Source organism: Sesamum indicum, linkage group LG2 (genome assembly GCF_000512975.1).
Source record: "Sesamum indicum cultivar Zhongzhi No. 13 linkage group LG2, S_indicum_v1.0, whole genome shotgun sequence".
Lineage (NCBI taxonomy): Eukaryota > Viridiplantae > Streptophyta > Magnoliopsida > Lamiales > Pedaliaceae > Sesamum > Sesamum indicum.
In genome coordinates this window covers 1,825,250-1,839,520 of record NC_026146.1, presented here as the reverse complement: position 1 = coordinate 1,839,520, position 14,271 = coordinate 1,825,250, and the positions used below count along the sequence as shown (strand labels likewise).

Here is a 14,271-nt window from a genome sequence, read left to right as displayed (position 1 = left end):
ACGTTGCGACCTCCTTTGAAGAGCAGAAGTTTTGAGTGACTTTTTCATGAATATAGTACTATTTCATGAAAATTTTGATTGAAAAATATTAGTTATATTATAGTAATTTTGCATAACTAAAGAATTACAAGTTATTTATGTAAAATATTAAACAATTAGTACATTGTCACTTGTATTTGAGAAATTTCGCTTTCTTATATGTAGTATCCAACCCTCTAGTCGTTCTTGCAGAGATAACTTGTATCTTGGTTGGATTTTTATAGATTCAATAATTTCCGTTAGAGGGACCAAGTCTTGTTGGAGAGGGAGTTTCTTCACTTTAATGTCCAAATTTTCTTCATTATTTTGTACAATTTTGTGCTACATGGTAGTTGGGCAACTATATCAAACGATTCTGGAAAGAACAAAAGATGTTCGAATTCAAAATTTCCTCTTTTATGGTAAATATTGACAAAATAGTAGAAAAAGAATAAAGAGAGATTCGACTGGCTATAAATCAATTATTGGGTTGTTTAAAGCACAAGCAAAGATCTCCAACTCTTCATCATTCATTTGATTTTGTTTACCATTGCCCGTCTCTGATGGAATGCCTATTAAAATAAGAGCATATAACAAAGATAAGTTAAAATTCAACCAAACTAAAACCAATTATTTTTTTAAGAAATGATATGCTACATACCTTCTATTTTCTTTTCGATCTCACTGACAATATGGACATTTTTTATATTAATTCTAGTTCCACCTCCAATCTGAATGTTGTGGAAGTTTCAATACGGGTCATGAAGAAATGACATAACAGTGCGTTAATTTATTGTAATCTTCTACAATTGAAAAGTCAGAAAAGAAAATATATCCACATAAGTTTTGGTCATAAATAAAATTGAATTATGGATTTTGAATTTACCTGTGCAAGAACTAGATCATTCCTCTGGCAACTGAATAGTATAAATGTTGCAACCTCTTTTAAAGAGCGGAAGTTGTGAGTGACTTTGTCATGAATATTGTACTATCGCATGAGAATTTTGATTGAAAAATATTAGTTATACTACAGTAATAACTAAAGGATTACAAGTTATTTATGTAAAATTTTAAACAATTATTACCTTGTCACTTGTATTTGAGGCATTTCGCTTTCTTATATGTAGTATCCAACCCTCTAGTCGTTCTTGCAGAGATAACTTGTATCTTGGTTGGATTTTTATAGATTCAATAATTTCTGTTGAAGGGACCACGTCTTGTTGGAGAAGGAGTTTCTTCACTCTTATGTCCAATTTTTCTTCATTAGTTTGTAGAATTATCTGATACATGTCCCTTTCCCCTGCTTAAACCTGAGATATGTATGTTAGTGGAATAGACGAGTTTATTTTATAAAGTATAATATCAAGTTTTTGAGATAAAGAAACGTAAATGTGTGTAATAGCAAAAATGCACGTGATTGCACACTAATATCTACTTTTGTTTCTTTTTAGTGCATGAGGGCTAGAGATAATTAAAATAATTTAATATGTTTTCTACAAACAAAAAATTATAAATAAAATAATAAAATTTTTGAATTGAAAGCCATAAGATGAGATAAAGATGACTTCAGTACCTAGAAGTTGTAAATTAAAATATCAAACGAGTTTCTAATTTTCATGTGCATTTGATTATATAAACCAATCACACTGCACATCCAATGAAAATAGTCACATCCTTTGAAGATTGCATATGTTACAACATTATGTAGTCTTTATAAAATATATAATGGATTATACAATAGCTTTGGTTTCAATTCTTTAGTCTTTTTCTTACTTTCTTATCATAACTCTGTATCGTAACTTAAGTCTTGAGACAATATCAACATACATCTCAAGCAATAAAACATGAAAATAGTAATGAAATCTAACCTACATTCAGTTTACAATTTTCTTACCATATTGATTTGGTAAAACTATATACCATGATTAACCTAATTTATCACATAAATATTTTTTATTTATACATTCGCTTAACGACAGTTACATTACATAGTGTGCTTATTAGAGCGACATATCTTACATTTTTGTTTAAATTCATTTTCATTTATTGCGATTAATAGATACACTACTTATAAACCCATAAAAAATAAGGGGAAAGAACCACTACTTCATAATTAAGTTATTTACAATTTAATATTTTTTATTTTTACGTTTATTTCTTAAATTTCATTATCAAAAATATTATAGTTAGTCGTTAGCATGCACCATTTGATATTATCTATCTAAATTCGTAATATTGGCCGAAGCTACCACACGTTAATGATTGATTAACATGCATCTAAAATCATTGATCTTGCATGAAACAATAAAAAAGAAATAAAAAACGATGAGATCACTCAAGTGATTTAAATTTCAAATATATATAGAAATAAATGTGAATCGAAAAGTGCACATACCTTGTGCATTTCAAAAATATAATTGCAGCCTTGTTGATGATGTCGGAAAAGTCCAAAAGAGACCTTCCAAGTGCCTTGTACTACACACCTGCCTCGACTTCTCTTTTTAATTGAATGTCTACTACTTGATTCAGGTAGATCCTATACCACAAAAAAGGAAGCACATTATAATAAAAAGAGCCTCAACTAAGCCAAAGATAAAATAAAAGGTGTAGGTATAATCTATATAAAAGAAATAAACAGACTCAATAGCCAATTAGTCGGAAGTGGCCCTGTACAAAAGAAAGTACTATAAATTTCAATTGAAATTCTTAATAGAAAATTAAAGTGACCATCTAACTTTTAATGAAATAGTGAGACACAATGCCTTATATTGCAAAGTAAATCCCTTCATTACCAAATTTAGATCAATAAATAATTTCCTTATTCAGTAATATCACTTCTCGCATTTGTCTTTATCAATATAATTTAGTCATCAAATGCAAAGTAATTCTTGTTGCATTATTAAGTTTTTCTATTAGATGAGCTCTTTTTTATACAAAAATTACTTAACAACTTTCTTTTCTCAAGTAGAATTAATGAGATCAAGTAAGCACCAAAAAATTGTTCTAATATTTAATGTAATTAGCAAATATTTTTTTATGCTCATAATTGTCATTGTAAGAATTAGACTATGTCCTTTTTTAGCACTTTTAGACTTTACAGTGGTAGATTTAGTTAATAGAATATGCAGTTAGTACTCGACTTCAATAACTAAACAACTTCAACTAATCGCTATAAATAAAGTCCATGCAAACCCAACAAAGCAACATTTGCTGCTTATGTACAATTTCCTCATATAGTGATCACCACAATCCTATAACCGAAATAACTTCAATGCTGTATATTTTAATGTACTTGTATACCGTTCAAAATATTTAAAGCTACAATATGCAAAAGAAGAAGCCATCATTTAGTTCAATGATAGTTACATATCCAATTATGGATGACGCTCTTACATAGGATAAAATATGTATGTAGGATTATGTGCATGTTTGAAAAATAAATAAGATCAGTATAATATGAAAAATAAAAGGCATGAAAATAAGTAAACAAATCTGAAGTCTTAATAGTGAGAATTTACACGATAACAATGGATAAAGGTGAAAAGAGTATACGTGTTCTATGGTACCCTGTCCCACAAGGATTACGAATTAAAATGATAAGAAACATAAGCATTGGCGAAATAACTCAAGTGCATCCACTGGATAAACTTTTCGGTTAGTTTTCATAATTAATTTTCAGGATGAACTCTGTGGGTTTGAGGCAATTCTCGTGTCCAATGATCTTGTGGGCTCAAGTTGTGACCTAATGGTATCAAAGTGATCCCCAAGCAGAGTCGTAAGCTAAGTGTTATTAGGGACAAAGTGCGATGTGCTTGGGGATCCACCAACGGGTTTGAGAGGTGTCTCCCCAAGCACATCGCACTTTGTCCCCAATAACACTTTGGGCACTTCCAACGGGCTCGCTTGCTCGAGGCATGACATGTTCCATAAAAATCTTAATCATTGTGTTTAAAAAATTAAAATGATGTTTCAAAAATAGAGAAGATGTTTTGCAGAGTTCATAATACAAAAAATACTATGAACATAAGATATTGCCACTTTTCATTAATCATTTGAGTATTTGAGTGTAAGAGGTTGTATAAAAGAAAAAGGTATTTCATTGAAAAACCAACTGAGTTTGTTGTGAATGATGGAAATACTATTTTAGCCTCATGATGTTTATATTTCTAAAGCAAGCCAAATATATTGTATAAAACCTATTTTCGTTCTAAGAGTCATTTTCTTAATCTCAAAGCTAATTGGTGTTTAAATCACCAAGAGAAGAATCGATATGGATTAAAAAATCTTATGTTTCTTAATATCTATTAGAATGTTGCCCTATAGGGCTACCTCAGGGACTCGGATAGGCAAGAGAAAGAAGAAACAGCAGGAACTCAATAGCTCAATAAGTCAGAAATCCAACCAGTCCGGACTCTAGCATCTATAGCTCAGAACTCATAGCTGCCAACCCTAACATCTAACTCATAGTCCAAGAGGGATAGAGCAGTAGATCAGCTTACTCTATTCTTCCTTGCAGTCAGAATAGTGTCGACCGGACCGGGTCTTGGCTTACAGACAGGCTTGCAGCCAGGTCTTGAGCCGCTCTTCTCTCCAATAGATGTCAGCTTCGAGCTTCTTCTTCGAATCAGCTCTCGCCTCCTCGATCGGAGGAGGTTCCACAGTCGATAATAAAGTTAGATCAAGATAAAGACCTAAGGGCATTATCTTGAGGAGGCAACTTCATAGGATTTTATCTCTCAAGGGGCATTGAAAAAGACTTGAAGGTCAACTATAAGGGGGGTTCGTCAAGGAGCCTTAAATGGCAATAAAACAACTAAGTAATTCCGTAAATGATGGTTGAGAACACCTTAGCTCGGTCTCCATGAGAGTAAGATTGCAAGCGGAAGACCAAGTAACAATCCCAAGGTGTCCGTAGGGGGTATGAGGGAATCCATATGATGATGGAGATCCTAGGCACTTTAATGGGCAGCGAAGGCTACGAGACGGCGGCCATCGCGCTACCAAAGTCTAACAGGAAATAAAACAACTCAAGGCTCAAATCAAAGGGAAAGTCCCGGAGAAGATGCCATGAGACCATTTCTGAGCCCTGTGGTTTAATGGTTTAACAACAAAAGCACCTTAGGTCAGAGAGACTGGGTAGAACGTCCTGCAGAAACTATCTCGTATGGATTTAGGACAGGTTTGGTCCATGCGCTGGCCGGGTCGGGCATGAAGAATTAGGGACAGCTGATCGACGCGACGGTGGCTCCATAAGGGATGAACAAGGCGCGTTTTCATTTCAACATCTAGACAAAGGAACAAGATTAAGGCATATAGTTTAGGGCAGAGAATAAGACACATAGGGCTGCAAGGGCTACTTAGCAATGGGGCTCAAAAGCAAAAAGAAGGAACTCAAAGGCAAGACAAGAGGCGGAAAGTCAACAAGGGCACAGGTCTATATTTCCCCCCTGTGACCCCCCGGCTCAGTTGATTAACCGTTCCTGCCTTCCAACTAGGAAGTCAGTCATTGCCCTCGAGCGCTGCATCAAAAGCACTGATCCCAATTGGACGGATCATCTAGCGACCGAGCCTTTAGTTGATCCCCCGGTGCCCGATGGCGATGGCGATGGCGACGACAACGACAAACACACAATCGCTGGGGATAATATAGATTAGCATTTTTTTTTGTATTTTGTAATAATATTGTTGTTGTTATAATTAAATTATTATTTTTTTGTTATATTATTGGGATTTTATATAAATTCATTTAGTTAATTTTACAAAAATAAATATTAAAATATATTAAATAAAATAAATATTAAGTATATTAAATAAATAATAATTTTTTTAACTGCTTTTGTAACGGCTTTTGTAATACACCAGAACATATAAAAACGTCAAGTTGTTACAAAGATTGTGGGAAAAATAGTTATCAATTTCGAAGGTTTCATTCCAAAAACCGTTACGAAAGCAGTAAAAAAGGCAGTAACAAAAGTAATGGCAAAAATAGATAAAATATAATTCAACACCGTTATAAAGTGTATTAGAAAATCGTTTCAAATATCGAGCACAACCATCCCTAGATGTGTTACAAAGGCTGACATAATAACAAAGAAATCAAATTCAGCAGAGGTGTTACAAAAGCAGCTCCAAATATTTTTTTACATACCACTAGGTTTGTAACGGCTGCCAAGGACTGTGTCAAAGATTGTTACATATTTAAAGGCTCTTTGTAAAGCCGTTACAACTAGCTTGTAACGCTCCACTTGGCCGCGGTAGGCCAATCCGTTACAAAAGTCGTTACAAATTAATAAAAAAATCATTACAAAATTCATAACAAATTTTAAAAGAAAAACCGTTACAAAAACCATTCCAATAAAATATTTTTTTTTGTAGTGATAACTGTGTTGTACACTGTGGCCTGAGTGCGTAACTCTCGAGCTAGATGCTAAATGTACTAGTCTGAAAACACGTCCATGCCTCTTTCTGACAGTTTCTGGAGACTAATCTGCATCTTATACTTGACAAGGTTGAACAATGAACAAAGGGCTGCAATTACTGAATATTTACATGTCCACAAGGTTATTTATTCTTGATTCTCTCTGAACATTTTGCTTTCATTAGTATAATTTTCATTATCCTTATCTTTAATGAACTTCTGTTTTTCTTCAGGGAAATGAAAATAGCCTTAAAAAGGGACCCCATTCTTCAAATCCTAAAAACCCATCAAGATCTAATAAATTAGGAAACAACACAGTAAAAAAGTATTAATAGCAGAAAAGCAACTCCATCATTAATAAATCATGAGCCAAAAAGAAAACATACAGCAATCTCTTTCAAGCAATTTATTAAACAAGTAGCAAGTACTCAAATATTTCTCTAATTTCAAACAAGTAGCAAACCACTCAATCATCAACGATTACATACAGAAATCTATTTCAATATTAAGCTAATTAACAAGGTAAAAAATAGGAAAAAATGAAAAATAAAAAGGAGATTGAAAGCGATAACTAAGCAAAAGAAAAACTAACCTTTTTGTTCGAGTGGCTCTTTCCTCCACCGGCCACCCACAACAAGCTGCGTAATACACCGGCGAGTTGTTGACGGCGGTGAGTTGTTGACAGCGGCACAGCGAGAAAGGAAGAACACTTCGTACCTGACTGCAATTTGGGGGAAACTTGCAATTGGGGATCTTGAGGTTTAATTTCATTTGTACTAACAATAATAATTTTTAAACAATAATATCTATAAAAAAAAAGAAAAAAGAAAGCAAATTTTATTTTTAATTTTTATTTATAAAAATATAAAATAAAGATGGAAATAAAGACGGAAATATAAAAAAAAGTATTTTTTGAATCCATCTTTAATTCTATTTTAGATTTTGAGAATCTAAGACGGAAATATTCCATCTTAAATTTTTTGTTTTATTACCAAGTCAAAGACGGAATCAAAGACGGAATACTTTTTATATTTTTTATTTTTTCTCAAAAATTTCTATTCGTAAAACATTTAGTCAATATAAAGATTTATTTTATAATTTTAAGATGGAAACGTTTTCCATCGTTAAATTCATCTTTGAAAGGTTAAATTTTTTTACGGATATATTTCCGTCTTTGATTTCCGTCTCTGAAAGCCTGTTCTCTTGTAGTGCGCCCACTGTCGTGGGACTGCCAGCCCTCCTCGGGATGAGCCAGCGGATGCATCTCCATCTGCCCCATCCTCGAAGGGAGCGTCCCAGACTCCCTCGCAGTGGGGTTAGATGCGGTGGGGGCCAGCAGCTTACAAGCCCCGGCAAGGCCGTCGGATGAACCACCACCACAACCACCCCAACGCCACTACTTTCCTCAGTGGCCCAGAGGCATTTCATTAGCCTCCGCGACGCGAGGTACGTAGAAGAATTTAGTTAATTAATTTAATATTTTTTATTTTTGAATTGATTTTAATATTTAATTATTATTTTTAGGTTCGATCGCGATTTTCATACGACCACCAATGCTACGATCAAAGGGCATTATTTGCATCTTTGAGCCAACATATTGCAGATCCCACAGAAGCACCAACTATTCTGGTTTCGAAAATTGAAGGTAATAATAATATTATTTAATTTTAAGTAATATTTATATTTTTTTATTTATCAATTTTTCAAATGTCGTACTAATAAGATTCCAACGGGAAACGGTTTGATGAAGCTCGGAACCAGTTGGTCCGACCTGCTGTAGCTGGCCGAGGAGACCTGGCGTGAACTCCTCGAGTTCTGGTCAAGCACAGAATTCCAGGCACAGTCAGTAAAAAATAAGGTCAACTGGGCAGCCAACTCAGAAGCAGCTGCAATCGTCGATCGAGGGGGTTCGTCACCCGTTAGGGATGACAAGCAGAAGATACTAAGTATTTCAATGCATATTAGTAATTTTATTTATTTCTTTATATTTTTTTATTATTTTTTAAATTGTTTTTTGAGCAACAAACACAACTCGGATGCCCCGTCACTCAGATGGAGGTGTTCGAGAAAGTCTACAAAAAGGAGGACGACTAGTGGAGCGGCCCAAGGGCGGAGGAGGTCGCGGTATGTCATTACAAAAATTTGTGTAATTTGTTCTATTAATTTTAAATTATTTTTCTTAATCTAATCAAGATCCTCCATTGTCGTCTCAAGGCAGTAGGTCTGGATGTCAGCAGCGGGCAGCCGGAAGAGGGGCCGAGTATTCAGTCTCGGCTTCGAGGCCCACCACTTGATTGTTGGACCATCACAGGCTAGTCGTTCTACTACTCCATCGGCCTCGCCACCATGCCCCCAGCGCCCCGACATAGATGACTGGGTGTTGGCCCTAGAGCGCTACATCAAAAGCACCGATCCCAATTGGACGGATCATCTAGCGCCCGAGCCTCCAGCTGATCCCTCCAGTGCCCGATCGCGACGGCGACAATGACGACCACGACAAACACACAATCGCTGGGGATAATATAGATTAGGATTTTTTTTTTTTGTATTTTGTAATAATATTGTTGTTGTTATAATTAAATTATTATTTTTTTGTTATATTATTTGGATTTTATATAAATTCATTTAGTTAATTTTACAAAAATAAATATTAAAATATTTTAAATAAAATAAATATTAAGTATATTAAATAAATAATAATTTTTTTAACTGCTTTTGTAACGGCTTTTTGTAATACACCAGAACATATAAAATCATTAGGCTGTTACAATGATTGTGCGAAAAATAGTTATCAATTTCGATGGATTCGTTCCAAAAACCGTTACGAAAGCAATAAAAAAGGCAGTAACAAAAGCAATGGCAAAAATAGATAAAATATAATTCAACACCGTTATAAAGTGTATTAGAAAATCGTTTCAAATATCGAGCACAACCATCCTTAGATGTGTTACAAAGGCCGTGAAAATAACAAAGAAATCAAATTCAGCAGAGGCGTTACAAAAGCAGTTCTAAATATTTTTTTACATACCACCAGGTTTGTAACGGCTGCCAAAGACGGTTACATATTTAAAGATTCTTTGTAAAGCCGTTACAACTAGCTTGTAACGCTCCACTTGGCCGCGGTTGGCCGATCCGTTATAAAAGTCGTTACAAATTAATAAAAAAATCGTTAGAAAATTCATAACAATTTTTTTAAAAAAAAAACCGTTACAAAAATCATTCCAATAAAATATCTTTTTTGTAGTGATAATTGTGTTGTACACTGTGGCCTAAGTGCGTAACTCTCGAGCTAGATGCTAAATGTACTAGTCTGAAAACACGTCCATGCCTCCGAACACGACCTGATCATACTTAATTTTTATTTTTTTCAAATTAACGAAATTGCACCTATAGACTAAGTGATATGTCGGTTATATGACTATTTTCCTATGATATTTTTACTAAGAAAAGGGTCAGAGAAGCCAAATTGAGAAGAAAAAAGAATATAATTAACTAAATTTCAAAACACTAATTTCAAGAAATGAGCTTGAAGCATTAAAGTAACTCCATATACAAAATTAAGCAACCAACTACTTATTCATAACGTGCTGATGTGCCATAACGTACGATAATCGGAGTTGTTCTATATAGGTTGCATTTGATGTTGTTGTTTTAATTTGTATATATATTGCATACATTTTTAATCTTTATTTAAAGGCTTAATTATACTTAGATCTTTCTAAAAATGTGACATTATATTTGTTTTGAAAAAAAAATTTCAAAATTAAACTTACACCTTTTCTGAAAATTCACCGTTTACATAATGGCAAAGTACAAAATTTTGTAAAGTTGAGATGGTAAACTGACACACAAAAAACATTTGAATCCAAAGTATAAAAAATGTTATAGTTCAGATGGAAAAATGTAATTAACCCTAAAATAAATGATGTTTCTAGCCAATAAAATTTTTTTGATTAAATAATCAATTATAATATTGAAAATAAGTTTTCGATTAAATACAAAATCAACATTGAATATATTCCGAATAGATAAAGTTCCCAACCAATAAGATCTTTTTATAATTAAAATATTGTGTAGATGATTTTATAGATAAATACAATTAAATTATTAATTTCAAATAAATGAGATTATCTAATCAATATAAAAAAAATCAAAGATACCATAGTAAAGTATTTGGTAATTAAAATTAAATTAATTTGGTCAAATTTTATTCTGATCTATATATATATATATATAGATAGATAGATGTATCTTCGTTCTCTGATCTTTTGATTCATAAAAAAAATCTTTACAAATTAGTCCCAGTAAATTAGAATAATTACCCAGGAGCACATGTTCCCCTAGATCGACCTTTTCTTTAACCGATTGACAACGTTCCTAGGAACATTAATTACGAAGAAAAGAAATCTTGCAATGTTGTATTAAATATTAGAGCAATAAACACAAGCACAAAACATACACTATTGGGCACTTGGATTCTGTGAGAGTCCACCTCAAAAAGATTGAAACAAACCCCAATCTCAAAGTTGTTCTACTTATAATGGATCTCAATCCCCTTTCTTTTATATTATTTTCAGGGGGGAGTTAGGTGGTGATAGTGAAAACCCCACTTCCAAGAATTACAAGGAAAGAAAAGAAAAAGAAAAAAACCCACCTCCTATTGTTGAAGAAGGAGTTGGATTCCACTTTAAGTGACATTTGATTAATCTGAACAAGACATGATGGGATCGGGGACACCTCTCTTTTCTTTTTTTTTTTTTTTTTTTTTTTGTTTTGACTTAGGGATTGCTTGTCATGTCATTATAATTCAATCAGTATGATGTGTATCCCTAATTTTTAATTAACGAGAGTTATTTCCTGACTAACTTTAAAAATTTCGATGAAATTTATCCTAAAATTGTGAAACTACCAAGGATCAATTTACAACCCTAATAAGCTAGAGCACTAAAATGTTGTAAGGATATAATTACATGACTAAAAATATAATCAAGATCAAACATTTATTGATGCAGTTTGCAACTAGATTTGTGCTCTATTGTATAGAATAATGTTTATTCTAATTTCTTGTAAATTTTATTGTTTTGTTTTGAAAATGCGCCACACTGAAAAAAGAATGTTTTGGGGCTTATAATAAATGACTCAAACTCCTCATCTCCAAACGATTTGAATACGTGCCAACACCGTATACCATGCATTCAAATATTTTTTTAAACAAAAGAGATTTCTTCCTTTATTTTATTTTGTTTTTTAAAAACAAATCTTCTTTTAAGACGTGTAAAGAATCGCTTCCACTAGATTGATCCCATCATTGCCTTAAATTTAAATAAATTAAGCCCATAAAATGGCCAATTATTGGTGGAAAGAAGCATAAAATCTCCTCATAAGTACAATATTAATCTCATTAATTATACACTATCAACTAGCTTTTTACCCGTCCAAATAATTAATCCCATTTAGATCTTCCACAATATTTAAAAAAAAAAAATGTAAAGGTGGGGGTTTCTCGATGCTCCTTTATAAATTATTTTATGCCATAATCTTTCATGTTCATTAAATAAAAAAATAACAAAAGTTCTGAAAAACAACATACTAATAATTATTATTATTATAATTATACGAGCATAAAGCCTCTTGCATTATAAAGCTAAAACATGCGTCAATTATGTGAAACACTTGGACATAAGATCAAATTTCGCAGCAGTATTATTAAACTACTCGAATTTTGTGGCTATGTTTTATATTAGTATATATACGTGTCGAATAAAGAAATCTGGTCCCCACATCGATGCTCGAGCCCTGATTAATTAAGTTGTTTTGAAAAGTTTAATTGGTGGTAATGATTTAGGGTTTGTAGTGTATGGTTGAGGTCTGGACAGTTCGGTTTGCATGTGAAATAAAACGTGACAGGGTTGTAGGGAGCAGAGAGCAGAAATGTTGGAATCTTGGAATATGTTGTTAGTGTTGTACAATCTGTAAAAAGCTTTAATTCTAGTGGTTAGCAAAATCAGGAACATGGGATGGATGGGGGGTGGCTGGGTTTTGGACAGGTATGTTTAGGGTTTTGCTTCTTGAGGTTTTCTCCAGAGTTTGTGGTGTTTCATCAGATATTTTTCTGCAATGTTTGAATTCCAAGGCAACCGACTATGGACAACTTCAATAATTCCACCGCAAAGTACACCAATTGGACAGAATATGTTTTCGTTGAATTTGAGAAAAAGGTTTATGTCATGTATAAGAATAACTTGGGATGGGATTTGAAATGGAAAACCTTCGCAATTGATGCCAAAATTGGGACCAACTCTATGACAAAAGTTGGTTGCAAATTATACTAAAACTTTATCTGTCTTAGGATGGTATTTGAGATGCCTATTCTTGCAAATCTCATTGCTATTCTTGTATTACCTAGTGTTGGAACTAGAAGTCCTCCTACTCCTGGGGAATATTCTTATATCTTGCCTAAGGTTGGGGATAGTAGGTGCATACCACAGTGTTGATTACGCTGTGAAAGATTGAGTCCGACTTGTATAAATAATTCATCAAATTAGTATTAAAAGAAATAAAATAATTTAATTTACTTCATGTCAGATAGCCAGATGTATGTAAACGTGGCTGGTGGTGGCGGTGCAACCGAGGACGTGCTAGGGGATGTGCCGGAGGGAAGGATGAAGGCCCAACATGCAATATGTTCGGTAGCCTCATCGGTTCAATTGGCGGGCTGTGAGATGTCGAAGCACCACTAGTAAGTTACTACCGATATTTGAGTTTGTATTGCAATTGTATTAAATCTTTTTTAAATAAAAATAATTACAATCCAATATTACTGTCGGCAAGAATGCGACTCACACTCAGCCATCTCACGATATATCCCATCTACCAATCCTGAGCAATTTCAAAATTAAATAGGCTTTCCACATGATGTCTCGTAATAAAATAATTACAAAATTAAAAAGGTACCCCACATAATACCTCTACAAACAATTGAAAATATGAATAGACAGCCAATACGATGCTTCAACAAAACTAATTGGGAAAAAGTATCATTAACAATGAAGTTGATCTAACATTCAATGTGATCTAAATACAAATGTTCTCTAACGTTCAATGTGACCTACCGTTTGATGGGGTCTAACATCGTCTAAGTTTGCATTTTAGTGCTTTATAGTATTTTTTTAATATATTATAGTATACTATACTATATTGTAGTAGTTTATAATAATTTATTGTATTATATTTTATAGTATTTTAGTATTTTTCTATTATGATACTGTTTTAGAACCTATTATTTTAGTAGTTTATATTTTATAGACAATAACATTAATACGGTATAAAATCCCAAATAATTTTCTACAAAGTTATCTAAATCCGAATCATTCTCCTAAATCAACCTAATTTCACAAAAAACTTCAGAATTGCCATACTTTGATAAAAATAATCTCAAAATTCATAAATCCATAAATTCATATAAAATATACCTAATTTCTTAAAAAAAAAAAAAAAAACACCAGTTCAGAAAAATATCATCCCATCATTTCAGAAAAAAATTATAGCAAAATACAAGAATAGATAGATAAATATTTCGAAAAAATCAAACTTGAATTACAAATAATTTTCCCCCTAAAAAATTAATCTCGAATGGGGAATGGGTGGTGATGGCAGACGACAGCAGTGAGATGGGAGAACTTCAGAGAATCGGGATGGGACATTGAGAATAGGGTGGTGGAGCTTGTTTGGTTGTGTTTTCAATGAGATTTTTTTCACTTTCCACTGTTTGGGTAGGTGGGAATTTGTTTGGTCAAGTCATTTTTAGTGAGAATGCATTCCTATTTTAATTCTCA

The 14,271-nt window shown here is 33.0% G+C and overlaps 1 protein-coding gene across 1 annotated transcript; it reads right to left on the bottom strand.

Moving 5' to 3' along the window:
* Positions 490-7,173, bottom strand: LOC105176992. The gene is made up of 6 exons (XM_020692153.1): positions 7,029-7,173; positions 2,414-2,554; positions 1,104-1,328; positions 905-1,006; positions 680-749; positions 490-590 (listed from the first exon to the last, which is right to left on the bottom strand). Exons 3-6 carry the CDS (start codon positions 1,305-1,307, stop codon positions 490-492), a joined length of 477 nt encoding a protein of 158 aa, XP_020547812.1. The 5' UTR covers positions 1,308-1,328; positions 2,414-2,554; positions 7,029-7,173.